This window comes from Aotus nancymaae, unplaced genomic scaffold, assembly GCF_030222135.1.
Source record: "Aotus nancymaae isolate 86718 unplaced genomic scaffold, 86718_ANA_hifiasm-v0.15.2.pri h1tg000040l, whole genome shotgun sequence".
Lineage (NCBI taxonomy): Eukaryota > Metazoa > Chordata > Mammalia > Primates > Aotidae > Aotus > Aotus nancymaae.
Window position 1 is genome coordinate 122,109,223 of NW_026988454.1, and position 26,715 is coordinate 122,135,937.

The 26,715-nt window shown below is 49.0% G+C and overlaps 2 protein-coding genes across 12 annotated transcripts in view; one reads left to right on the forward strand and one right to left on the reverse strand.

Annotated features, from left to right (window-relative positions):
• The window catches only part of MOCS1 (molybdenum cofactor synthesis 1), a 33,942-nt gene extending 19,206 nt beyond the window's left edge, over nucleotides 1–14,736 (forward strand). For 2 of the 6 annotated variants that reach the window (XM_012464363.2, XM_012464364.2), the window contains exons 2-10: nucleotides 3,319–3,418; nucleotides 4,230–4,457; nucleotides 6,677–6,738; nucleotides 7,083–7,194; nucleotides 7,529–7,641; nucleotides 8,146–8,256; nucleotides 10,517–10,637; nucleotides 11,160–11,207; nucleotides 13,159–14,736. In XM_012464363.2, coding sequence (XP_012319786.2) covers nucleotides 3,325–3,418; nucleotides 4,230–4,457; nucleotides 6,677–6,738; nucleotides 7,083–7,194; nucleotides 7,529–7,641; nucleotides 8,146–8,256; nucleotides 10,517–10,637; nucleotides 11,160–11,207; nucleotides 13,159–13,919 — 1,650 coding nt within the window. In that variant the 5' untranslated portion in view covers nucleotides 3,319–3,324 and the 3' untranslated portion in view covers nucleotides 13,920–14,736. Of the gene's footprint in view, nucleotides 1–3,318; nucleotides 3,419–4,229; nucleotides 4,458–6,676; nucleotides 6,739–7,082; nucleotides 7,195–7,528; nucleotides 7,642–8,145; nucleotides 8,257–10,516; nucleotides 10,638–11,159; nucleotides 11,223–13,158 lie in introns of all 6 variants that reach the window. The other 4 variants (XM_012464361.2, XM_012464365.3, XM_012464359.2 and 1 more) reach the window with 4 other exon arrangements.
• A 666-nt stretch (nucleotides 14,737–15,402) lies between these two features.
• The window catches only part of DAAM2 (dishevelled associated activator of morphogenesis 2), a 115,331-nt gene continuing 104,018 nt past the window's right edge, over nucleotides 15,403–26,715 (reverse strand). For all 6 annotated transcript variants that reach the window (XM_064361078.1, XM_064361074.1, XM_064361076.1 and 3 more), the window contains 6 exons: nucleotides 23,139–23,307; nucleotides 22,851–22,958; nucleotides 21,241–21,301; nucleotides 19,969–20,100; nucleotides 18,741–18,911; nucleotides 15,403–18,463 (listed from right to left, as the gene is read on the reverse strand). In XM_064361078.1, the coding sequence (XP_064217148.1) occupies nucleotides 18,239–18,463; nucleotides 18,741–18,911; nucleotides 19,969–20,100; nucleotides 21,241–21,301; nucleotides 22,851–22,958; nucleotides 23,139–23,307 (866 nt within the window). In that variant the 3' untranslated portion in view covers nucleotides 15,403–18,238. The remainder of the gene's footprint in view (nucleotides 18,464–18,740; nucleotides 18,912–19,968; nucleotides 20,101–21,240; nucleotides 21,302–22,850; nucleotides 22,959–23,138; nucleotides 23,308–26,715) is intronic.

Sequence of the window (26,715 nt, forward strand, 5' to 3'; positions counted from 1 at the left end):
CCCCCCTTTTTTTTAGGCTGGGTCTAGCTCTGTTGCCCAGGCAAGTGATCCTACCACCTCAGCCTCCAGAGTAGCTGGGACTACAGGCACGCACCACCATGCCCAGCTAATTTTTGTATTTTTTGTAGAGACAGTGTTTTTGCCATGTTACCCAGGCTGGTCTTGCACTCCTGGACTCAAGTGATCCTCCTGCCCTGGCCGCCCAAAGTCCTGGTTCCAGTTGTGTTGTTGTGGACAGTGCTGCTTTGAACATTCTTGTTTTCATTAACATATCCTGGTGTATGCTTTGTCTAGCAGTGGAATTGTCAGATCATGAAGTATGTGAATGTTTAACTCTGGAAAACAATGTGGCATTACTTCATAAAGTGGTTGTGCCAAATACACTTTCACCAGCACTACGTAAGGGATCCTGTCAACCGGCCTCCTCAGCACTACTATTCTTGTTTTTCACCAGTTGAACAAGTGTAAAATTATATTTCACTGTGGTCTTAGTTTGTATTTTTGTGTTTAAGGATGAAGTTGGCATCTCTTCACATGTTAATTAGCCAAACGTAAATATAAAATATCTTTTTCTGTGTAATTCCTGGTCATGTCTTTTGCCCATTTTTCTATTTGGTTCTTTGTCCTTTTATATTGATTTGGTACAGGTTCTTTACATATGTTGCAAATATCTCCTCCCAATCTGAAAAAAAAAGTATACCATATGTAATGATTCTTTTTGATTAGTAGCAGTTCTTCTTCAGTGTTTTGTTTTTTCTTTCATGGTTGTTTTTATATCTTGTTAATGAAACACCTAACCCTAGATCAGATCACCTACCTATGTTCTTCACTAAAAATTGTAAATTTAGCATATAAGTCCTTAGTTCATCTGTAGATGACTTTTGGGAATCCAATGTAATTTTTTTCCATATGGATAGTTGTCTTTTTCTTGTTATTTGTATTGAACAATCCTCACTCCATAAATCTGCCATTCTGTAAGTATTGATCTGTTTCAGGTCAACTTTGTTTTGTTGGTCAATTTGTTAGTCTCTGTGTCAATATCAACCTGTCCTAATCACTGTAGCTTTGTCAGTCAATTATCTGGTAGGGCAAATTCTTTTTATTTTTCAACAGTGTTTCACATATACTAAGGCTTGGCTATGTAAATTTTAAAATCAGCTTATGAAGTTTTGTTCTGTTCTGTTTTGAGAAAGTCTCACTCTGCTGCCCAGGCTGGAGTGCAGTGATGCAATGACAGCTCGCTGCCACCTCTGCCTCCTGAATTCAAGTGAGTCTCCTGCTTTGGCTTCCCAAGTGGCTGGGATTGCAGGCATGTGCCACCACCACACCTGGCTAATTTTTGTCTTTTTGGTAGAAACAGGGTTTTACCACGTTGGCCAGGCTGGTCTTGAACTCCTGACCTCAAGTGATCCACCCATCTTGGCCTCCCAATGTTCTGGGATTACAGGCATGAGCCTTCACACCCAGACTCCAGTTGACTTTTAAACTAGTTCTTTGGGAAGTTGCCACTGATTTCTTCATTAAGGGGATAATTGGTGATTGTGCTGAGGCCTCAGTGGGCAAAGGAAAGAATAGAGCTTAACCTGCTTCCTTTTCCTTTATCACATTCTCTGCTCATCATCGTCATTCCCCAACTCATACCAATTCAGAACAACTATTCTTCTTAAGGACTGAGATTGTTAAGTTCATAGATTGCTAGATTCTGTGTTTCTCCAGGGTCGATTTTGCAGGTGTGAACAACCACTGCTAATTTTCCTTATTGGCAGAGACAGAGTGAAACTCTTGCCTTTTTCAAACAGCTCTTGTGAACTTTATTTTTAACAAAAGTAATTTGCTTATTTCAGAAAAGCAGAAAGAATGTTCTTACTGCCTGTTTGTAACCACTGATGACGTTTTGGTTTGATGACCTGCCTGCCATTTTTCTTTGCGTCTCATGTTTACTGTCTTCTGTGTTGACTGCATCTTGTGTTACTGTTCTCTCTACCTAATATAGTGTGTGCATTTCCCTATACCCCAGTGTATGATTTTACAGAGTCATTTTGAGTTGCATAATATTCCATCATCCAGAGAAAACATAATTCAACCAGTTTGCTATAGTTGACTCTCTAGATTATTTCCCACTTCCCTTAATTACGTATTGCTCTGTAATGAACACCCTTGTAGATAAATATCATTCACATCCATGATTATTTCCTTAGATTAAATTCTTAGTGGAATTTCAGGTCAAAGGCTTTAAAAAGTTCCATGTACAACTCTCCAGAAAGATTATATAATTTTATTCTTACACCATGAGTGTGTGCATTTCCATGCACCCCTACCTTAAACCGATGATGAATTTTGTAATATTCTGCCTTTTTCTGAGTCCAGCTTCACTTGAGCACTTGACTCTTGGTTTCTGCTTTCATGCAGCGCTGAGCTGAGTCTTTGTAGTGACATGCGTTTACATAGCTTCTTGGAAACAACTGGTCTGGTGGCTGGAAGGATGTGGTCAGTGGCACTGTCCATATAGCAGAGGTCAGCTAAAATCCAGGGGGAGGGGTATATGTGTGCCTCCCACGTTCTAAAAGAAAACTCGTTCATTATAGAAATAAACGTTATCTATAAATAAACATAAAAAATCACCTGTGATCCTACTGATCAAAGATAACTACTATGCATATTTTGACGGCTTGTCTTTTCTCTAGATTTTATTGGATTTGAATATGAGCAGGTGTGTTTCTTCAGACTCATTCTTTTCATTCTTTGGTCTTTTGTATGCAGCTCTTCAAGAATGCCTCTGCCAAATTTTCCAGCTTGCTCATTTGTTCTTGTGTCCATTTTGCTTCTCGAGTTTTCCGTTTGTAACTATATATTTAATTTTCAAGAGCCCTAATTAGGATTTTCTGTTGGTTTATTTTCAGGATTGCATATTTAGCCCAATGAGGATATTCCTTCTGCTTTTTAAAAGAATTGTTTTCTGTTACCACTGTTCCTTCTCCTCCTCCTTTCATTCTTCTATTTGAGGAATTGCTGATCTTTCTTTCATGGCATCCTCCTTTAACGTTTATTGATTCTTGGTGGCGTACTCATCTTAGTGCCTGAGGTCTGTGTTGGCCTGCCTGGCAATGTTGTGTTTCTATGGGCTGCTCCAAGGTTGCGGAGAAGGGGTGTGAGGTACTGCTGAGTGTCACCAGGACTTTGGCTTTGTCCCCACCCAAACTTCATATTGAATTGTAGTTCCCATAATCCCCATGTGTCATGGGAGGGACCTAGTAGGAGGTAATTTAATAATGGGGGTGGTTACCCTCATGCTGTTCTCATGATAGTGAGTTTTCACAGGATCTGATGGTTTTTATGAAGGGCTTTTTTCGTTTTGCTCAACACTTCTTGCTGCCGCCATGTGAAGGAGGATGTGTTTACTTCCTCTTCTGCCATGATTGTAAGTTTCCTGAGGCCTCCCCATCCATGCTGAACTGTGAGTCAAGTAAACCTGTTTTCTTTATAAATTACCCATCTCAGGTATTTCTTTATTAGCAGCATGAGAAGAAACTAATACAGCTGCATGGCTGGCTTACGTGTGTGCACTGGTGCTCTATCCTTGAGGCAAATGCTTCTGCTGCCTTCCCCTACCTACGGGGAAGGATGAGGCCAACCTGCCCAGCTCCTCCAGATGTAACTCCTGGGTACACTTGAGCTGTGGTCTCTATCCATCTGATCAATCCCATTTGCTTTCTTTCAGTACTTCTTTACCTTTCTAGGCTATTTACAGCATGCTTTCTTACCTTCCAATGCTATTATGGATTTTTTAAATCCTTCCATTATTTCTAGGGACATTTGGTAGAATGGAGTGTCAAATAGCACTGAATTCAAACACTTTTATGCTTTCATTATACAGAATATCAGGACCTGTGTAGTAGTTCATTGTTAAGAACAGAGTCCTGAGTCGGGTACCCATGGATTTAAATGCCAACTCTTCTTACTGTGTGACATTAAGCAATTTTCATAATCTTTCAGAGAACGTCTTTTTTTATCTACTAAATGAGATAATTGTTATTGTGAGGCTTCAAAGCTAATGTGTGCAAAGCCATCAGCAGAGCACCTAGCAAAGAGAGACCACTCAGTGCTTAATCTTTTGGTTATTTTTGTCAATTTTTATTCTTAGATTTCTTTTTAAATTAGGCCTGGTTAATACGGGTCTGTAAAGAGCCTCTTTTCCATCCATCTTGACTGGACAGAGTTTTGCCTTTCAGCCCTTCTCCTGGCCTCACCAAGAACAAGCAAGCAGTCTGACCCCCTTCCTGTTGTCCTTACAGCCCAGCTCCAGCAGCTGGAAGGGCTGAGGACCATCGGTGTCACCACCAATGGCATCAACCTGGCCCGGCTGCTCCCCCAGCTTCAGAAGGTTGGTCTCAGCGCCATCAACATCAGCCTGGACACCCTGGTGCCTGCCAAGTTTGAGTTCATCGTGCGCAGGAAAGGTGAGCAGATGTGGATGGGGCGGGTTTTCCCTCCCAGAGTCTGCTTAGCTGGGGAGGGCGTGGCTAGTGCTGATCGAGAGGCCTGATCGCTTTCTCTTGGTGCCTGGGCTAGTGGTAAGTCACAGCACTTATTTCTCACCCCTCATCTTTGCCAAATGTACATCAGGGACTTTGGGGGTCAGATGCTAATGACCTAGGGAGACCAACCTCCCCACCACCCCAGCCCCAGTTTGCCCAGGACTTGAGGGGGTTTTAGAATGAACGACTTGAAGTTTTAAAACCAAGACAGTCCATGGCAAACTGGGTGGAACTGGTCATTCTACAATGAGCTCTGAAGAAACATGGACAGCCCAAGATGGAAGTAGCCACTCTGGGACGCCAGGGTGCGGGTGTGTGCCATCGGGTGGGGGTCCCCCATCAGTCCCCCATGGTTGTCCCTGTGCCCACCTGGATATAAGCCTCTCCTAGGCACCCCTTGCTGCAAGCACACCCACATCTTCTGCTCAGCTGCCTCAGGAGGCCCAAGGTAGACAGGTAGAGCCAGCCTCGAGCTCTGGGTCATAGTAGACCAACGCCTGGCTTCCCCTTGGCATGGATCTCATGTTGGGGCAAAGGCTTTTCAGGTTTGGATACCTTTTGATATGGGGGAAGGAAGTACATGATTGAGGACTCTGGAGAATCCGAGGGATGGCAGGGAGACCCAGCTCTCCTCCTCCTTCCTTGGAAATAGCTTCAAGATCAGCCCCACCATCTTCTTTTCTCCCTTTTCATAAACAGGGTGTGATTCCCTGCTTATACCCTTCATGTGCTGAGGAAGCACTCACTCCACCTCCTTCCTCTATAAAGGGCTGCTCTAGGTGCTGTGGAGGGGACAGAAGACACACAGACATTGCCTTACAGGCTGCTAAGGGCCAAAAGATAAAATTCCCCAGGACAGCCTTTGCTTGTCTTGTGGTATTGATTAAAGTGTTACAGGGAGGCAGAAAGAAAGAATTAGCAGGAGAGAACTAGGAGGGCTTCAAGGAGGAGGCATGTATGCTGGCCTTGAGGAACAGAAGGATTTGAATCAATGGCACATACTCCGAGGGGAAGCAGGAGTAAAGAACCTGCAGGGGCTCTACAGTGGGGAAGTAGGAGGTGGATCTGCGGCCTGTACCCCCACATACACCTTCTCCCCTCTCTTTGTCTCTTATTTCCTGGCACATGGATTGCAGAAATTGGATCTTCCCTCCCATTTATACTGTTTCATCCACCACCTGCCTTTGGAGGGGAGTATTTCACAGAAAAGAAAACTTACAGCTCTAGGTTATCCTAGCAGCATTGTTTTTTCAAAGCCACACATTCTTCCCTCTACCCTCTCACTGAGCAGTCTGAAAATGTTGCAAGGAAACCCTGGAGACCATCGCTAGGCACCCTCTCTCACAGGTGACCGCCCAGGCTGTGCAGGCTGGGGGGTACCGGAGGGGGCCAGGATGCAGTAGGTGATCACGTGATTTTATATGCATGAGAGAACTGGGCAGTGAGAAGTCAGCCGGGGTCACATTGACTGTGGTGAATGATTGTCGAGACAGTAATCACTTTCCAGCCCTGGAACAGCACCTGTGTGTAGTAGGTGCTTGGAGGGTATGTGTTGCTTGAATCGTTGATGGACTGTTGAGGAAAAAACACTGAAATGGGAGTGGAAAACCTACATTCTGAAAGATGGAGCCATGAGGCTCTGAGCAGGGTATTGCCTGAGTCTCCGTTTCCTCCTGTAGACTTACGAGAGGGTTCAACTAGATCCAGGGTCAGCATGCTATGGCCAGAGGGCCACATCCATTTCCATATAGCCTTTGAGCCAAGAATGCATTTTATGATAACATTCGCAATCAGTTAATGATAGAGAACATTATGAACTCCATTTAAGCAAAATATTGTCCCTTCAAAAAGAATTGCATTATTGTATCCCATTTGTAGATCTGGTTTACAAAACATCGTACTCAGTTATTACTACATTTGGAATTGAGTCAGTACTTTGTGACATATACTTACATGGATCCTCCGTGTCGCCTCTAGGTTTGCAAAGCCTACAGTATTACTCTGGTCTGTTTCAGAAAACATTTGCCAATCTCCAGACGAGATGGTTTTTGAGGCTCCTTTATAGCTCTGGTGCTTTTCTGTGGAGGCGTGGGGGAAGAGGAGAGAGCAGAAATTCATGGATCCTTGTTTCTCCCTCCTAGGCTTCCACAAGGTCATGGAGGGCATCCACAAGGCCATTGAGCTGGGCTACAACCCTGTGAAGGTGAGGCCGTGCCCCCACTGTGAATTCCCGATGTCCCTCCACACCACCCTAGCCTTCCCCTCATGGCCCCCTGGCCCACTTGAGAGCCCTCAGCTCTGGCCAGCATGGCTGAAGTGCGTGCATCCTCCTGCCTCATCTCTCCCAGCCGGTCCAGCCCTACCCACCCTTGAGAGAAAGGAGAAAATCAGTGACCCCATGGAATCCCCCCAACTTAGAGAACTGAGTGGGAGAAGCAAGGAATGGGTCCCTGAGTGGAAGGCCTCAGTGGTGCCAGGCCCCCATGGGGATGCCACAAAAGAATGCAGGGAGCACAGCCCTCATTGTCCCACTGTCCCCCCGGCCAGGTGAACTGTGTGGTGATGCGAGGCCTTAACGAGGATGAACTCCTGGACTTTGCGGCCTTGACTGAGGGCCTCCCCCTGGACGTGCGCTTCATAGAGTACATGCCCTTTGATGGTCAGTGACCAGGGACGGGGTGGGGAAGGGAAGAAGGGACTGGGCCTGCTGGTCAAGTGGGATGGCTCACCGGGTGGGTATGGGTGACCCCAGGGGTGATGGGAGAGGCCCAGGGAGGCACCAGGTCTAGGATTATGATGGGTTGTTGGTGGCTTCTCAGAGTCCACGGTGGGTGTGATTTGATCCACCCATTTTAGGCAGGGCCCCTGTCCCTCCCATCCAAGAGGCTGAAGAACTGATTGCTGTGCTATGGCAGGGGATGGACTCAGAGATCCCGGGGCCCCTTCAACTCTGATTCAGAAGCTCCCCTTGCCTTCCCCCAACCCAAACACAGGCAACAAGTGGAACTTCAAGAAGATGGTCAGCTATAAGGAGATGCTGGACACTGTCCGGCAGCAGTGGCCAGAGCTGGAGAAGCTGCCAGAGGAGGAGTCCAGCACAGCCAAGGTTAGGGAGCAGGAGGGTGTGGGGCAGGCCTGGAGGAAGGTTGTGCCTCTACCCTAGGATGGAGAGCTAGCAGCTGGCTGCACTGTGGTGGGGATGCAGTGATGTGGGATGGTACTGTTTGAGCAGGAAGCATCAGTGCTATCACAGCCACCTCCCTGTTTCATGGAGGAAGATGTGGGCCCGGCTAGGGTGGGGGTCTGTCACGTATCAGAGGACACACTACAGCAGGTGGCAGGGGGCACTGCTCATCCTTCTTCCACACAGCCTTTTCTAAACATGCTGCCTTAGCAGCTTTTATCTAGGGCAAGCCAAGCATGGGTCAAGAACCCATGGGTCGTCCATCCTACCAGATTCTTCTATCACCTGAGGGCCTTGGGTGGAGCCTCATATGGGCTCCTCTGGGAGAGGGTTGAGGAGCGGAGGTTCTGATGTCACCAAGTGAGAGCCTGGGCTCTGTAGCTCGTCCCCTTCACTGCCCTTTTCTTCCCACTCTCCTCTGCCCAGGCCTTTAAAATCCCTGGCTTTCAAGGCCAGATCAGCTTCATCACATCCATGTCTGAGCATTTCTGTGGGACCTGCAACCGCCTGCGAATCACAGCTGATGGGAACCTCAAGGTGAGCATCCCCTCCACCATGGAGACTCTTGCCACCTCTTTGTCCTCATAGCTCCTCCCACCTGTGCTCCCTGATTGGACAGAAGACTGGCAGGGCACAGTGCGGGGGTGGGTGGTGGTTGGTGCAATAATGTCAGGTTTGGGGGCATGATGGGAGCAGCAGGTGGAGGTGAACGCATGGCCACTCTGGGAATGTCACCCTGATTCCTTCCTTCCTTCTGTGGGGCCCTGAAGTGGCTTCTGTTTTTTTGGGAGCTCCTTTCCAGCTCTCATGGAGAGCTGAAGGATCAATGTACATTTTGCCTGGCCCCCACCATTGTTAGCCCCTTCCACCAGGCCAGGGGCTCAGCTCTGAAACCAGACATGGATGTTACTCATATCTAACAAGCATGTCATGTGCATTCAGCCCTGTGGGGGATGTCGGGACCCCTTCTCATCAGGGCCACGCAGACTCAGAGGCAAGACCAAACAGTCAATGTGTGGCGGCATGGGAGTCCTTGCCGCATGCGTGGCTGGATAGGCCGTGAGGTGCTGGGCCTCAAGGAAGAGCACTGCAGACCTTGGCAAGCCTTGGGTGGGGCAGAAGTGAGGAGGGGAGGGCGCACACGTAGGGTTCATACTGGTTGGGCAGGCTAGGGCAGATTAAAGTCAGCTATGGGAAAACTACGTTGTAGAGGGCTTTGGTTCAGAATGTGTTCTGTGGACAGTAGGGTGCTGTGTAAGGTTCCTGAACAGGGGGACATGCCCCACGCATGTTTTATAAGCCACAGGTTAGGTGTGATGACGGGAAGACAATTAGATGACTGTTCAGTGGTTCTCCAAATAGTAAGAGTATGCGTTGAAGGAAGATTCTGAGAGCTTGGTAATGTTTGCTTAAGGAGGGGAGGAAGGCAGCAAGGTATCTGGAATTTTCACAGTTGTGGGAGGGCGGTGATGGTGGGTTGGATTTATATGCATCCAACTTGAATCCAAAAGGAACCATCCAGCAGGTTGCTGAAAAGCTTGGGTTTTTTTTCCGGGCTGGAGACATAGAATTGACCTGGACTGTAGGTGGTGTCTGTATCTGTGAGGTCTTGGCAGGAAATGGAAGATGGGATTCTGAAGAGAAGGTAGTGAAGAAGCTATTTATAGCATATAGGATTAAGGGAATCAATAAGGGATACTGAGGTACTTGGGACCAGCAACAGCAAACAGCTGTTCCCACTTAGGAGGGCAAGGCGGGGGGCATTGATGTCACTGGAGCCCAGCAAGGGCTGGAGCCTTAGAGGAGAGGCTACCTCATTGGCAGTTGAGTTGTGCAGAGAAGCAGCTGCTGCCAGAGATATCAAAGCAGGGAGGAAGCAGGGGAGAAGTGCCTCAAGCTCTTTCCCTTTACCCCCTGGTCTCCCAGGCAGGAGCCAGCTGGAGGGGGGCCTAGCAGGTGAAGTCCACAGGAGGAACCTTTTTGTTGCAGAGAAGGGAACCCGGGGGCTGGTGGGGGAGTTGAGGAATGAGGTGAAGCAATTAGAACAATCCTAGATTTCACTTCTGTCTTATCTTCCCCAGTGGTCTCTGCCCTCAGAAGCTTCTCAGACATTCTTCTTTCTCTGTGGCCACAATGCCTTGTGCAGAGCTGGCACCGAGTAGATGCTTTATAAGTTTTGGTGGAAGGCTGGTAGGTACATTGATTTCTGGGGCTGCCTCATCCTTTACAGAAGTTGGGAAGCATTGAGCAAGTTTGAACGACCTTAAGTTGTCATCCCCACCAGCCCTCAGCTGAAGCTTCCAAGCAGAGATCGCAGGCTCAGATAAGTACAGAGCAGGCAGGTGACATCCACAAGTGACTTGGAGGGCTGAGGTGAATTGGGATGTGTGTGGCACAGCAGGGGGTAGGGGACTTCCAGGACACACACAGCTCCAGCTGATTGGGGGCCATTCTCATGGTAATAAAGAGGCCATTCCAGCAAGGGTCTCAGGGGAAGGTACGGATCTGGATTTTATGTGCTATCTCTGTTGGCATCTGCTTAGTTTTGTCAAATACACTGAGGGAAATATGACTCACTCACATACGGGCATTGGGAAGTCCAGTTTTGCATCTTACTCTTCTAGCCTCTCTGACTTCCATACAGCACCTCTGCCTCTCACTGCTGGGGGCCCTGCCATGGGAGGCCTGGGCCCTGGTGCTCTTCCTGGAGAATTCGGGGAAGGAGTTAGCTGCTCAGAGGCCAGGAGACCAAAGCTCTCAGGGATAACGAAGGCAAGTTGTCCTCGCCCCCGTGTAGGTCTGCCTCTTTGGAAACTCTGAGGTATCTCTGCGGGATCACCTGCGAGCTGGGGCCTCTGAGCAGGAGCTGCTGAGAATCATCGGGGCTGCTGTGCGCAGGAAGAAGCGGCAGCATGCGGGTAAGGGCAGGGTGGGGAGGACTGGCCTGGTTGGTGAGTGGGCCTTGTCCCCTGGAGGGAGGTCTAGAGTTGTGGGGTGAGATGCCCAAGGAACACCTAGGAGGAAGCTGGAGTCAGCATCATCCCCACTACCACTCACTCTTGTTGGCCCTCTGGACTCGGGGTGCAGTTCTTCTTCTGTGGGGAAATGTCATAGCAGAGGCTGCACAGGAGAGGGGACCCCAGATTCTCTTGAGCTGTTTTATTGGGTGGGGAGGGGGGGATGACATTGCTTCTCTCTCATCCCACATGTTGCCTTCTGTTTATGGAGGGCAGGGTCCTGATGTCCACAGACTGGTTCTCTGGGCTCAGCCGTGAGCGACCTCGCAGTGCACACATGGGGGCCTTTTGTCAGGGCGCATATAGCTGAGTGCATGTGCTGGGGGCTGTCAAGCACGTTCGTTTCAGTGAACTCTGCTCTCCTCACCCTCTCTATCCCCTTCCCCTGCTTTCTTCTCCCTCCCCATCTTTCCCTCACCCCAGGCATGTTCAGTATTTCCCAGATGAAGAACCGGCCCATGATCCTCATCGGTGGGTGACCCATCAGTACGTAACCACTCACCCTTGTCATTTGGGGATCCTGTGGGGTGGCAGCCATGCCATAGGCACCCCCAGCTCCTGCATTTCATGCTGATGTTCTCATCCTTGTGTGTGTTCTATTCCTCCTTCATCTCTTCTTAACCTTCAAGGTTTTATGGTTTCTTCCCTCCCTGTTCATCTTCCCCCTTACTATATCTGCCACAAAAATGATCCTTCTGTCTCACCAGAAATTGGAGCAGGGCGATGGTCCACCAGATTTAATGATCACTAAGTTAGCGGCTCCCTGAGAATTGAGATCCTGGTTAAAACAGAGGCCTTTTCCTCAGCTCTAAAATCTCCCAGTTTGGATACCATGACGGGTGTCCTCTGTAGTATAGACTGACCCATGCACCGTGTTATCTGGCCATTAGCCGCCACTGGTGGATGTGTGGCCACACATCTGTGCTGAGCTAGGCAGAGCTCGAGGCAGCAAGTTAATAATGTTACTCACCTTTCCACGGAGGAGATGGCCAAGACTTCGGCTTCCCAATTCCTTAACTCTCAGGAACATCTGCATAGGACGTATCACTGTATGTGCAGGATGCTTCAAACAAAAGTCCCCCTTTTTAAGGCCTTATGTGGTCTCCTACCCCTGAGGGCTGGGCTAGTCACTGAGGAGCTGTAGGGTGGCTGTTGCCCCTCTGGCACGGTGCCCAGATTAGAGCAGGTGAGGCCTTGACCCTTTGCCCACAGTCAGGTCTGGGCCCCCTGAACTGTGCCACTAGGAAAGAAAAAGCAGGGGGAAAAAAAATGAGAGAAAAGATCCTTTTTCTAGAGGTTGAAGCAGAGTGAGCTCAGTGGCCCAGAGGAAAACAGGCTAGAGACAGCCCAAGGACCATCTTTGCCCACCAGCTGCCCGGGAAAGCAAAGGCAGCTCGCCATTGGGAAGAAGACTCTCATCTCTTCTCCTCCCACTCCCAGCATCAAAGTCCTCTTTTTGCGCCCTGACCCAAGCTGAGGCACCTTCATGGCCTTGAGAGCATCTCCCCAGAAGGGAGACTGCACCTCTGACATTGACAAGTCTGGGGCTTAGAGTATGTTGGGAAGCGGGAAGCGGGAAGCTGGGGAGCATTTGCTTCATACTTTCAGAGATACTGAGTAATTAGTCTGCTTGCTATACAATCAAGAGTTGCCTAGAACAGGGCCTCTCAGAATGCATGTGAATCACTGGGGATTTTGTCATTTGGATTCTGACTTGGGAGGTCTAGGGTGGGATTCTGCATCTCTTGTGAGTTCTCAGGTGATGCTGGTGCTGCTGGTCCATGAGCCAACCACCGTTTGAGTAACAAGAGCCTGCACCATTCCCCAGGCCCCCTCTGCGCCATCTGCACCATCTGAATCAGGCCATCAGTTTGTGTGCACTTTTGATGTGCTTGAGGGGACCTGAAAAACATTTAAGTAGATCAAGTATTCCTCTTATTATCTTGTCTGTAAACTAAATGGTTATATTAACTCTTCATGGAGAATGTGAAGATGAAAATAAGTGTAATTGGTAATTTAGGGCAAGACCTAGCTCTAGGTTTAAGAAAATTGAAGGGACATTCAGAGGTCACGTGATCCAGGCCTCAGCTTGCTGTTGCTTGAGAGAACTTGGGAAATGAGAAGGTTTTCATGAGGAGGGGGCCCGGAGTCACCCTGCGCCACCCTAGCACAGCAGTCTCTGGGAGGGCTATTACCCTGTCCGTCACTGGGTGAGAAGGGCTGTGAACCTGGACTCTGGATGCCATCTATCCGTGGATCTTCTGTTTTGTCTCTTCTCGCTAAGCTTTTGTTCTTCATTCCTCTTTCCCCTTGCTGTGAAAGAGAACTTGTGATGGGATAGGGAGAGGGTTGGGGAGTACAGGTGGGAAAAATCATTGCCTTTTGGACTTAAGTCATTCTTCTCTTTCTTCTTGACTTGCAGAGTTATTTTTGATGTCCCATGATTCCCCACCAGCCAATCCAAGCATTTCCTCCTGGGATGCCCTCCATGTTGAGGCTCTAAGATCCAGAATGAGTTTCTCCAGCCAGATGGCCACTTTATGGAAAGGATACAGGGTCCCCCAGACCCCTCCTCTAGCCCAGCAGCAGCTGGGGTCTGGCTCCTTTCAGAGACACTACACTTCCCATGCAGACTCAGATACCAACTCAAAGTGCCTTAGCCCAGGTTCCTGGGCTTCTGCTGCCCCCTCAGGACCCCAGCTAACCTCAGAACAACTAACTCATGTGGACTCGGAAGGACGGGCAGCAATGGTAGATGTGGGCAGGAAGCCAGACACAGAACGGGTGGCTGTGGCCTCAGCCGTGGTCCTCCTGGGGCCTGTAGCCTTCAAGCTTGTCCAGCAGAACCAGCTCAAGAAAGGAGATGCCCTGGTGGTGGCCCAGCTGGCTGGAGTCCAGGCAGCCAAGCTGACCAGCCAGCTGATCCCTCTGTGCCACCACGTGGCCCTGAGCCACATCCAGGTACAGCTGGAGCTGGACAGCACACGCCATGCCGTGGAGATCCGGGCATCTTGCCGGGCTCGGGGCCCCACCGGGGTGGAGATGGAGGCCCTGACCTCTGCTGCAGTGGCCGCCCTCACCCTGTACGACATGTGCAAGGCTGTCAGCAGGGACATCGTGTTGGAGGAGATCAAGCTCATTAGCAAGACTGGTGGCCAGCGTGGGGACTTCCATCGGGCTTAGCTCCTTCCTGCCGTTCTCACCCATGGCCCAGCCAGGCCTGAAGATGGGATGCAATTTGGGCTGAGGAAAAGATGTCAGGTTCCTTTAATCACAGTCACTGTTTACCTTGAGCAGTAAACCCGAAGAGAGCCTGCTCTACTACTAGGCCTGCTGCTAGATGATCTCTAATGATCGATGGAGCTTCCTTTCTGTAGGGAAGATACCAGCAGGCCCTCAAGCCTTCCAGGACAGACACTAAGGTCATGGGAGCGGGACTGCAGCCAGCAATGCTAGATAACTGAGAAATCATGTTCTTTCTGGACTATTGCAGACCACCAGTTTCAGACAGTCCAGCCCAGAACGTTTCCTTCTCATTTTGGGTTTTCTCTTCTCCTGCCCTCCTGGGGAGAGATTAAGGGCTCATTAAGCAGAGGAGCCCACTTTGAGGAGAGCAAAGCACAAGCTTGGCTGAGTAATGCATCCCAGCGTCTCCCCAGCAGCTCTGCCTCCCTCAGCCTGTGAAGCCGCAGCCCTGTCCTGACCTGACTTCATCTCTCCTTCTGCCCAAGTCTGTGTCCCTTCAAACTTGCAGGCTTTCAGCTTAACCGCTGCCCAGTCTTGCTAGCCCCTTTCCTCAGAACCCCTCCTCTGAAACAGGATATGCACACGTGGGTCACAGCCCTAAGGACTCCTGAGGGACCACGCAGCCCACACCTGGCCCTGCTCATGGCTGTTTCACCTACCCCTCTTGATTCTGGAGCATATCAGGGAAAGAAGACGACGATAGATTGCCTTCACCCTCACAGCGCACAAATAAAGCTATGATGCCAACTTTGCAGATGCAAGAATGAAGACTCTGTGTGGGTAGGGCACCGGGCTGCTGCCTTTTCACAGGGAAGGTTGTACCTATTAACCCTATCCCAAGACACATTGCCCTGGGGGAAGAAGGGGAAGAATTATATGCCCTTTAGGCCCTGCAAAGGCCTAAGGGGCATATTCTCTGTATAGCCCCACTGTGGGAGAATGTGAAGTGGGAGGCATAGAAATGCACCATCATCTAAGGGAAACCTTTTTCAGGTGGTGGCCAGGGGTGTTCAAAGCTCATTGCTTGCATCACCTCCTATTGGAGATCAGAGAGAACAATTAGAGGCTCCTGGTTTTCACATCCCCAAACACTGTTCTGGCCTGCTGGGCTCTCTAAGTTGGTTAGACGTCTTTGGGTCTATCCTCAGTGGTGCCTCCTGCCTACCTCCCCTCTGCCTTCTGCCAAGGTGTGCTGGCAAATGTTTAACAATCAGCTCTCTGGAAAAGACCATTTCTGTGATTATAAATACTCCCATGTGGAATAATTTCAAGCTACCAATGTAATGTCAAATGGCTTGCAAAATTCCTGAAAATGTGAACAATTGGTTCTCGCAGAGCTGGTACAAGCTGGCTCCAGGACACCACTCCCAGCCCACCCCAAATCCCCTCATAGGAGGCACAAGTTTAAAGGCAGAATGGGTAAGGATGGTATGAATTTAATATTTTTTTAGTATTACAATATATTCTTATAAAAAAGGTGCAAGTGAAAAAGGACACTGCAGACTTTGTCCATTTAGCCTCATTTGTCATCGGAGGCAGCTGGTGAGAATAGCCTTGGTGTGAAGGCATCCGTGGTAGAGGTTGGGGGAGATGGTGACAGCTCCCCAGTTGGTGGAAACGGGGAATGGTGTGGGGAGAGGCTGGAACAGACCCTTCCCCATTCACCTGGAGAATTTTCTCCTCCCACTGCCCTAAACACTTTATTTCCATCACAGGGCAGAAATGCTGCTGCTGAGAAGGTTACATTAGGTTGATGATGAATTTTACATTGGCCAGGAAATTAGACAGCTGGAGAAACTTACTTAAAGGTGGCAGGAGTGGTGGGGAGGACATGAAGAAAGCAAGACCAAGAAACATTAAGAGGCGAAAACATTTAACATATTAAGGATCAGCTCAGCCACCCGCATTGGGCACCAGCCCCTTCTTACTGAGTTGAGTATGAGTCTGTGGTGCAAGGCACTGTTGGAGACCAGGCTACAATGGCATCTAAAACCAGAGCCACTGGCCAGATCTAGAAAATAATAAATAAAAAAATATCTTTTAGAGTGCGAAGGCTGGGCTCTGGAACAATGTATCTGTGCCCTCTGTCAGCAGTTAAACAAAATTTGGCTTTTCTGAAGATCAAATGTGTCTTGAACAGCTTCCGTAGTCCTTGTCTTTGGAGGTGCGTATCCAGTCTTCCACGGTGGGTGGGAAGGCCAGACGCACTTGTGGAGCCCTCCCCTCTTCCCTGCCCCTTGCCCCATGGGGGGTTAGGTTAACATCAGCCTGGCCAGTTTGGGAGAGGACCTTTAGAGGCCTCACCCACCACCTCCTATCATCCCAATGCCCGTCTTGCAGTGGAAGCTCAGGGGGTGCAGATGGGTAGAGCCAAACTCTCTGCAGCTGCTCTGCCCGGAAGCCTTCATCTTTGCCCTCACCTGGGTTCCAGGATGGCCTCTTCACACCTGTGTCAGCCAGGCTTGCACTTGCTCAGATCCCTCCCACCAGAACACACGTGCCGCCCACCCCCTCAAACCAACACACATGCTGGGCTCATCAACCCTGGGTTTCTTCCCCCGCAGCGACTACGGTCCCAGCCCCAGGAATCTGATGCAGGTGAAAGGCAGAAGTAGAGGCAGCTGAGAATGGGCCCAGCTCACCAGTCTCCACTGGCAATAACCCTGAGCCGGTGATTAGGTTGGAAAGTGAGAAACACAGGGAAGGGCAGAAGAGCCAAGAGCTGGTTGATGGTAGAGTTCAAAGCAGGACCAGTCTCACAGAGGATGAAAGGTCAACTTGGAGCACGGTACTGAAAATAAGAGCCTTCATGGAGTTTTAGAAGAAAGGAATTTTGTCTAGATACGGCCATCCCATTTACCAAGGCCAGCACAACATGGACAAAATGGAAGGTAGGAGTCGATGGGAAGACCAGAAGGAGCCCCTTGTAAGGCTGAAGAACCAACCTGGGCACAAGAGGTGGGGATGTGCCCCCGACCCCAGGTTTCCTCCTTGGCCCCTTCAGGCATGTGCTCCCCAGAGGATGTCAGCCTTCCTCCTCCATCACCATCTCCTTAGTTTCCCTCATCCGAAGGCCTCAGAGGAGGGGATACCCTTAGAGACAGCAGCTTAACCCAAAGTGCAGCTCTGGCCCTCAGAGACCTCAGGAACCAACTCTCCAGCACCAGTGGACACATGGTTCTAAGTGGCTGCCTGCAGGCTGGACAGAGGCCACTGTGGCTTCTGCCTTGAGGCTGATGTTAGAGAAGAGGGTGGGAGGGCCTGAACTATTTATATGAAGTAGACAGAGAGCTGTGGGATGGAGCTAAGCATTCAAGTGCTGCCCTCTGCCGAGGGGCCATAGGGGACTCCAGGTTAACATTTGAGGTCACTGTCTGGCTTCACAACAATGGCCAGGTGTCCAGGAGGTGAGGACATGGGATATGCCCAAGGCATGAGGTGTGGTGATGAATGAGGTCTTTCTTGAGCCCCTCCCTTACCAGATTCATCAAGCACCTGGTAGTGAGCCATAACTGTGGAAGCCCAAAGGTGAGTCTTCTAGGACTGTGGATTAGTAGACGGATGGAGGTGAGGGGAGGAAAGGAAGGGAGAGAGACTTAAGACATGCAGAGAGAGGCCAGAGGACTTGTGACATGGGAAACAGATACTGCTACTCTGTCCTGAGGGCTTTGGTCCCTGCATCAGCCTTCCGACACTGTTCTCTGGAACCTACCAGAGCTGATCTAACTAGCATATATAATACCACCTCTGTTTGCCTTCAAGAGGAAAGTTTGCCCCCAGGTCGATGTTCTGTTGAGCCTCCGGTTGAGAGAGAGGAGTCTGGATTTCCTCTCAGGGCCCCCTCATCATCATTCCCCCTGCTGCACAGGAAATCTGGACAAGGCTGTGGACCTCTCCAGTGTGGATCTGGAACTGTTCTGTGCCAGCACATGGGTGCCCATGGTAGGGGATGGGGAGCAGGGCCCTCTCAGCCTGGGGATACCTGGTTGGAGGCCCTCCAGGGATGTTCCAAGCCAGCCTCAGAATAAGCCCTGGGGCCAGGACGCAGAAGGAATCATGTGAAGGGGAGATGAGAAGAGCCCCTTAAGGTAAGTGTGGGGAGACGCCTGGTCTGGCCACACACAGCCCCCCACCCCAGGACCCAGCCTAGGGTTCTAAACCAAGCACCAAATGGTTGAAGTATCACCACCACCTCCGCTCATCCCCATTCTCACCCGGCCCTGTCTACCGGCCTCCTGTGTGGCCAGTTCCCCAGGTCAGTAATGGAGCCGGTTTATTGCCCGCTCCCGGGTGACTTCCAGGGCCTGGCTCCCTGATCGCTTGCGGCTGCGCTTGAGCTTGCATAAGTCCTTGTCAAAGACCTCCCCGGAGCGCAGGGCCGACACCAGGTCATCGAACTCGCCTCCCTCCTCCAGTGAGCTGCCTGCAGCCAGGACCTTCCGCTGCCGCTGCCACCGCTCACGGTCCCTCTGCTCCTTCAGCTGCGGGTGGGGTGCCGGAGGCAGAAACCCTCTTAGAGCAAGGGTCTGAGATCAGGGCAGCCCCTCAGCCCTGAGCTAACTCCCAGGCCGTGCTGCCAACCTGTATCTGTTGGCCCCACTCTCCTCCTGCCTAGGACATACAGGCTTCCCCGCCTCACACTGTTCTCTTCCCTCAGGCTAGGAAGAAGTTTTTCTCTCCTGGGGCTGATGCCCAGTCCCTGCCCTCCTCCCACGCACCCCTGTCTCCCCTCAGTTCCAGGCCCAGCACGCCCCTCACCATGGCTTCCATGCGCGCCCGCCGCTCCTCCTCCTCCTTCCTCCGCCTCATGGCCTCTAGGTCCTGCCGGGCCTCTGAGAAGGCCTGCAAGAAGGTGTCAAAGATGCCAAAGAATTCGTCCGGCTGCATCTTGCTGTCATGCTCCCCGAAGTGCATCAAGGCCTTGGCGAACTGTCAAGGGAGAGAGAACAGGGTTGCTGGAAAGTGCCTGGAGCATGCTGGGCACAGCCCCTGAGGTTAGCTGGGTTCCAGCCACAGAACCCAGTGCAAGATTGTGGACTGTTGGCACAGGGGGCAGGGCTGGAAGGGGCCAGGAAACAAGGCTAAGGAGAGGCTTGAGGCTAACAACCTGCGCAGGTAAAGAGTTGGGCTTACTCACAGTCCACCTCAGAGCCAGCCCTAGGCCTGTAAGGGGTAGGCCTAAGATCAGGGGTATAGACCTTGGGAAGCCCTTCGTGAGGTCGGGAAAGCACATGGCAGAGCTCAGAACTTCAGAGATCCTCTAGTTATCAGGTTAATAACAACCCCTCTGTGCCTCAGCTGCTTCTTCTATAAAATGGGAGTAATAGAATCTGCATCATGGTAGTATTGGGGGGTTAGATGAGTTAGTGGCTATACTTCTATATGCCAGGCACTTAGAGCTACCATTGCTAATTCAGCCCACTCTGTATCTGCTAAGAAAGATCTTGCTACTCAAAGTGTGCTTCATGGACCAGCAGCAGGTTCACCTCCTGGAAGCCTATTAGAAATGCAGAATCTCAGGCTTCCTAAATGAGAATCCATGTTTTAATACAACCCGCATGCATGAGGTCTCTGGGCATGTTAGTGTGAGAAGCAGTAGAGGCATAGCAATCATGTCCACTGCTAGGCTGCGGTGTCAGGATTCTAACCCAGTTCTACCATTTAGAGCTGGGCAAGTTACTTAACCTCTCTGATTTCACTGTTCATATGTGCCAAGTGGGAAATAACCTTCTAACAAAACCCATAAAGTAGGTGGTGACACATCTTTAAAACACTTAACATGGTGCCTGATAGCTGATAAACGCACCACCAGATTTGCAGTATATGGTTTCCATTGTTGGTCTTGTTAAGAGTGAGGAGATAGTTTTCCCTCAAAGCTCTGTAACTCTGGTTTTGTCCCTCCTGGGCTGTCTGTGGTAGGAATGGGTGAAGAAGCTTGTTTAGATAAGGCTGGGTTGGCAAGCAGTGCGGGTTGGGGCACCCTTACCTTGTCCCTGGCCTCATTTAACTGGTCCTCCAGCTCTGAGAAGCTGAAGCTGGACACCGTGATGAAGTCGCTCATCACAGGGACAAACTTGTCATTGGGCTCCCGCACCTGGCGCCTCTGATACTCCAGCTCCTGAGGAGGGAGAGTAAAGTGCTGCTTAGGCTGGTGCCAAGATGAGAGTCCGGGGAACAGGGGTCACCACATCTCCCATCCTTCTTGTCACTCACATTGAGCCCTTTGAAAGAGGCAACACCCTGCATCTCAGAGTTCTAAGAATGGCAAAGACTATAGGCATTAGCAGCCAGCCCACCCTGCCATCTTTCTTTCTCTAGAGTGCTGAGACCCAACATGTGACCTGGGGCTAGCAGCGTCACCTGAGAAATTGAGAAATACAGACTGTCAGACCCACAGGATCAGAAGCTGCATTTTAACAAGGCTCATTTTTACAAGACTCCAGGTGACTCATGCACAAATTAAAGAGATTTTTCTAAAGCTCCCAGCTGATTCAGAGGCTGCTGGTCCATGGGCCACACTTTGAGCAGCACTTAACGGGACTCTACAATTGTAAATTTGGAAATCATCTTCCCCCACCATCGTGGCGACAAAACATTCTTTCTCAGTCTCTAAAGTCCATTCTCCCCTTACCCACTGCCTCTCTCCACAGAGAAGGTGAGAAGGATCTCTTGTTCCTAGGTGTGAAGGATAACACTTAGAGACAGCCCCATACTGGGCCAGTCTGGCTCACTTCCCCACTGCTCTACTGGTGTTTTCTGAAGCCTAGGGCCAGAGATAGTATTAGCTGAGAAGCTGTCAGAACAGGAATGGTGGGAACAAGAGACCTGAGTCCTCTGCTGGCCCAGGAAAGAGGCAGAGAGACATAAGGAAGAACCTTCTGGGGACATGGGTCTCACTGATACATTGTGTGCTTCCTGCCCCTAGTTGGCAGCCAAGGGATGAGGATTTTCTTTCCCATGCACTCGAATCCAGCGTAGGCATGGGTCAGATGTATGGTTCATTCTACTCCGCTGCCGAATAGACACAAGTTGGACAGTAACATGGGTATAATCTCAAGTGACCCCTTTAAAAGGCTCAAATGTAAGCCCTAGTCATCCAGTCCTCCTTCTGGAGGGCTGACCCTGTGCTAGAGGCTGTTCCCACTGTAGCTGTTGTTCTATGCTCCTGTCTAGCAGCTTGAGGTGCAGTAACAGGCAGCATGAACAGTGGTTTTCTGACGGCAGCCCTCACCCAGGTAGGCGTTGACAAGGTACTCACCACCTCCACCGCTCTCAGGCCCTTCCTGAGGTTGCCCACCTCCTTCTCCAGCTCTGCTAGGCTGTGAGGAGACACAGAGGGAGGGGAATGAGGACCATCTGCTTCAGCCTTGAGGTGCTGAGGCTGGTTCAGGGAGAGGGCAGAGCCAAGCACAGTGGCCTGGGAGTCAGTGCGCCTGGGTTCCAGCCTTGCTGTAACCACTGATGTTGGCCCTGACAAAGCCCCTCCCCTTCATGCCTCTGTCTGTGCATCCATACTGCATTCTATAGATCTTTCTAGATCAGAAATGTCATGCTGCAATATCAGAAGGTTTCCAACCTGTGGCCTCTGGCTTAGATCTATTTATCTTGATTACTACCAGGTAATGCTTATAAACTCTTTATGTGATCCTGCAAGTAACAGCATTGGATACCTGTGAGCCATTTACCATTATGTTTCTAGTTCTGCAGACGGCATCTATCAGCCTAGATGTTGAGGTCTGATTTCCTGCCTAGTGCATGCTGTTGATGCCCCACCCACATTTCCTTGGACCATCCTTGTAGGGCACGATCCCAACTCTTCCAACTGCGGGCACAGTCTTTTTGAGGCCAAGCTCCTTCCACCTGTACCTATGGCCAGAGAGTTATTTCCTGCCCCTGCAGAGCCCTTCAGCTCATTACTGACAGGAGGTGCTGTCTGATTGCCCCAGCAACCTTGCCCTTTGGGTGGGAAAACTGATGTAAGTATCCACACTGCCTCCCTGAATTCCTCATGGGGTTAAGCACCAATTGCCTGCAAGTGGTAACTGGCTGAATAATGTTTGTTACTGGCATTCTATCTCTGGCTCATTTCCCCATTCTTCCACTGGTATTTTCTGGAATCATCTCTGAAATAAGGATTTAAGAGCAAATTGTCTTTGTTTGGTTCTCCCAGAAGCAGACCCTGAGACATGGCCCACTTCTAGTCAGCCTGAGGCAGGATGGGTAGTCAAGGAAGTGACCATGTTCTCGGGGCACAGTAACTGGTGGTGACCATACAGTCAACACAATAAACCTCAGCATTCACATTGTAATTGCACTCATTCAAGCAAAGCTATCTTCAGTAGGGACTTCCCCTTCAGAAAGCATGTGTGTGTTGATTTTGCCTGTCTTCACACTGATCCTTTGCCCATTATATAATGGTAAATATGATAGCAAAAAACACACCCCGGGGTGGAGATTTAAGATGCTAATGGGACATGTGATGTATGAAGAAGCAGGTACAGCTACTGCACACCCCGAGGACCACCCAGAACCTGCTTCCTAATATCTCTTCCCACCTCCTTATGAATAATCATATAAGTCTCCCATAATGGGAGTCTCCCTATTGCAGCCCTCATCCTTATAAGCAGCCCTCCCTGAATCCTCTCTCTCTCTCAGGGTGTATCTGCACCTAACTTACAAGACATTCTTTTTCTTTTGCAATACATTGTTCTATGCTATACCCCCTTTGCTGTGTGTCTGTCTAAATTCTTTTAAACTGAGAAGATAAGAACCGAGGTCTCACATCAGCCATCAACAAGCCCAGAGTAGGCCCCAAAAGAGGAAAGTAAGAACAGAGTGAGGGTCACTACGGGGAGAAGGAAGTCTCACTTGACTTTGGCGGCTTCTGGTAGATGCTGCAGCTCTGAAGGCATGTTCAGGATATCGGGAAAATGCTTCTCCAGGATCATGATCAGGTAATGGAGCAGAGAGATGTTTCTGTGAACAAAAGTCGGGTTAAGGGTGACAGAGGAAACTGGGCATAAGGGTCAGGCGGAAACTAGGCTGGGGAGTTAAGAGAAAGGGGTGATGAGTGTTAGGATGTTCCCGTCCTAATGGGAGAGGCCAGGGTAGGGTGAGATAGAGGTCAAGGAATTGACCGGGAGGGGAGGTCCTCACCTGTCAATGCTGGACTTGGTGTCGGCAATCTTGTTGAGGCTGGCCACCCGGAACCCGTAGGCGCCCCCACGCTGCCCTTTGTTCATGAAGTTGCCTATGGCTAGGATGACCTCTAGCATCTGCCTTAGACGCCTGCTGCGGACCAGCTCCCGGGAGGCCAACAGGATGGCTGGGAGAGGAGGCACCGGTCAGAGCCATGCATAGGCCACGCAGGGCAGTGGGTCCCCTTGCACCCCAGGAAGATGCCACCACAAAGTTCAGAAAACGGGCTGTCAAAAGTCTTCAACTCTACGTGAGGCAGAGATTATACCCACTCCTCAGCAGACCCATCTATTTGACATCCCCACATTTGCCCACCTCCAGGGGAAGCAGACACCCCATTTGTAGGACATGCCAGCTCTTCCCAAGAATATAATTTCAGAAGACGTTTTCTCACATGTATTTAAAGATTAAAAAGGCCAGATGCGATGGCTCCCACCTGTAATCCCAGCAATTTGGGAGGCTAAGGCAGGCAGATAACTTGAGGTCAGGTGTTCGAGATCACCCTGGCCAACATGGTGAAACCCCGTCTCCACTAAAAATACAACAATTAGCTGGTCATGGTGCACATGCCTGTAATCCCAGCTGCTTGGGAAGCCCAAGCAGAAGAATCACTTGAACCCAGGAGGTTAAGGGTGCAGTGAGCCGAGATTGCATCACTGCACTCCAGCCTGGGCAACAGTATGAGACTCTATCTCAAAAAAAAGAAAAAACAATCAGTTATTCTTTCTTTGAATATACTCATGAATATGACACTGTTACTTCTCAATACCTAGCACTTCAGCATTTTACCTATTATGGGATTGCTTCTACCTGTCCTGAAATGCTATATTCTATTGGTATTTTGGAAAGAAAATCTATCAATTAAATGTCCTCAATTATAATCTATTATTTTTGTTCTATGAAATGATGGCATGCTTTTCAGTTGACAGTGTCTAAGATTTGATGAACTAAGCTACTTGACATCCTATTGAATATCATTTTTAAGATTTTTCCCACCTTTGGCCATCTTAACCATTTCCTCCCAATGCTTTAAATGATACCTTTGCTAGAAATACAAACTAAGCTAACAGTAACCCAAACTTCAGTAATTCATCCTGCTGTGTATTCTCTGGCCCTTCCTCAGCTTGATGCCTTTGTGGTGGATGCACAGAAGGAAGACACAAATCCTATACTAAGATTTTTGTCTACTAGTTATAGAATATGCTTTTTGAATATTCAGTGTGGCAACAAAAAGACCAGATTACCCTGTGATCTTTGGCTTATGCTAAACTGAACATTCTTTAAGATGCTGCTAGGAAGATAAAATGAAAACCACTTGGCTAGAAGTTTGTAGAAAGCTTCTAACAAAGTTAGAAATAAGTAACTGTTGAAAAGAAGCTCTACCAGCACTTTGGGAGGCCAAGGCTGGCGGATCATCTGAGATCAGGAGTTTGAGACAAGCCTGGCCAACATGGCGAAACCCTATCTCTACTAAAATTACAAAACTTAGCTGGGTGTGGTGGCACATGCCTGTAATCCCAGCTACGTGGGAGGCTGAGACAGGAGAATTGCTTGAACCCAGGATACGGAGGTTGCAGTGAGCCGAGATCATGCCACTGCACTGCAACCTGGGCAAGAGTGAGACTCCATCTCAAAAAAAAAAAAAGTTGTAAAAATGAATAGTAAGGTTTGTCAGTAGCTTTTAAGTTGAACATGTACATACTCTATAACCGAAAAGCCACATTATTTTTGATGGGTATTTCTGTTATTTCTAGTTTTGTGTTTTTTTTTAAATTAGAAATAGAATGGGTAAGTTACAGTATATTCATATAATGGAAGAAAATGCCGAACTGAAAATGAATAACCCACTGCTACATGTAACATTAGGGACAAGTCACAACCATAATGTTGAGCAAAAGTCGGCGGCATAAAATTAAATTATTCATACTCTATTATTCCATTCCTATAAAGTTCAAAACAGGCCAGGCACGGTGGCTCATGCCTACAATCCCAGCACTTTGGGAGGCCAAGGTGAGCAGATCATTTGAGACCAGGAGTTCAAGACCAGCTCTGGGCAACATGGTGAAGCTCTATCTCTACAAAAGTACAAAACTTAGCCAGGCTGGTGGCATGGGCCTGTAGTGCCAGCTACTTGGGAGGCTGAGGTGGGAGGGTACCTTGAGCTCAGTAGGCAGAGTTTACAGTGAGCCAAGATCACACCACTGCACTCCAGCCTGGGTGACAGGGCAGGACCCTGTCTCAAAAAAATAAAGTTCAAAACTGATGAAACTAATCTAGAAGTCAAGATAGGTTTGAACTTTAGAGACAAGGGGGAGGGGGTAAAGTTTGGGAGAAGGACGTGAAGAAGGCTCTGGGGGTTTGGAAGCTGTATATCTTGACCTGGGTGTTGATTATACATGTGGTTCACTTTTTAAATTCCTCAAGTAGGACTCTTATGATTTGCGTACTTTTCTATATGCATGTTATATTTCAAAAGTTAAAAAAAAATACTTGGATTGGTTGGGATGTTTTTTCTAAGGTTTATATGCTATTTGGAAAATCTGCAAAGGAATCCTCCTAAAAATGCTAAAATGTTGGCAAAACAGAAAATGACACGAGTTCAAAGGAAATCAGTGTAAATGGGAAAACTCCCAAATGCAGTTCTGACATTTTAGATATATTTGCAAGAATAATGTATTCATGAATATATTCATAAGAACATTACATTTGCAACCATATTCATCTTGACTATATTCGGTGAATGTATTTATAAGAATCGGTAAATGTGGTATATTCAGCGATAAATATATTCACAAGAATATATTCAAGAATAATAAGTTCATGAATATATTCATAGAGTAACTGGCAAATTTGTCAAATTTGGTGAACTAGCTTTTGGCAAATGGACTCAGAGCCCCTGCTGGGGGTGGGAGGGCAGGTGTCAATAGCTCATCACCTAGCTGGGATAGGCTAAATCTTAGCTCTTCCAGGAATACTTCCTGGGAGAACTGGAAGGAAGAATAGGAATCCCATCTTTGCACAATCCTCTTTTCTCCACCCACAGTCACACACAATGATCTGATTCTATAATACACAACTTCAGGCATGCTTTTCCTATCTAGCTCTTAGAGGAAAGAGACCTATATCTGGTCTATACAAGGACAGCAGCCATTGCTATACAAACAATTATTACAGAGCGGAACTATAGAAGAGAAGCTTTCCCCAGCAGATTTTGCTATCCCAAACACATCTTACTCAGCTTAGCTTGATATCAAAGGGAGTCTCTTTCCTGAGTATCTACTGACTAATTCTTAGGGAGAGCTTAGGCTCCTGGGAGCAGGAAACTGAGATTAAGCCTTTCTGGTGGCTAAGCTACTCCAGTTTCAAATCTCCAAATGGCGATTGCTCACATTTGTTCCACTGACCCAAGACACACACAGAGTTTTGTGCACATGTCTTGGGCTGAACCCCTTATTTGTGCTGCATGCTCCAAAGGCAGTCTGCAGCAGGATATAAGAAAGTTGTGATGAAGATAAGGATTCACCCATCACCAGGG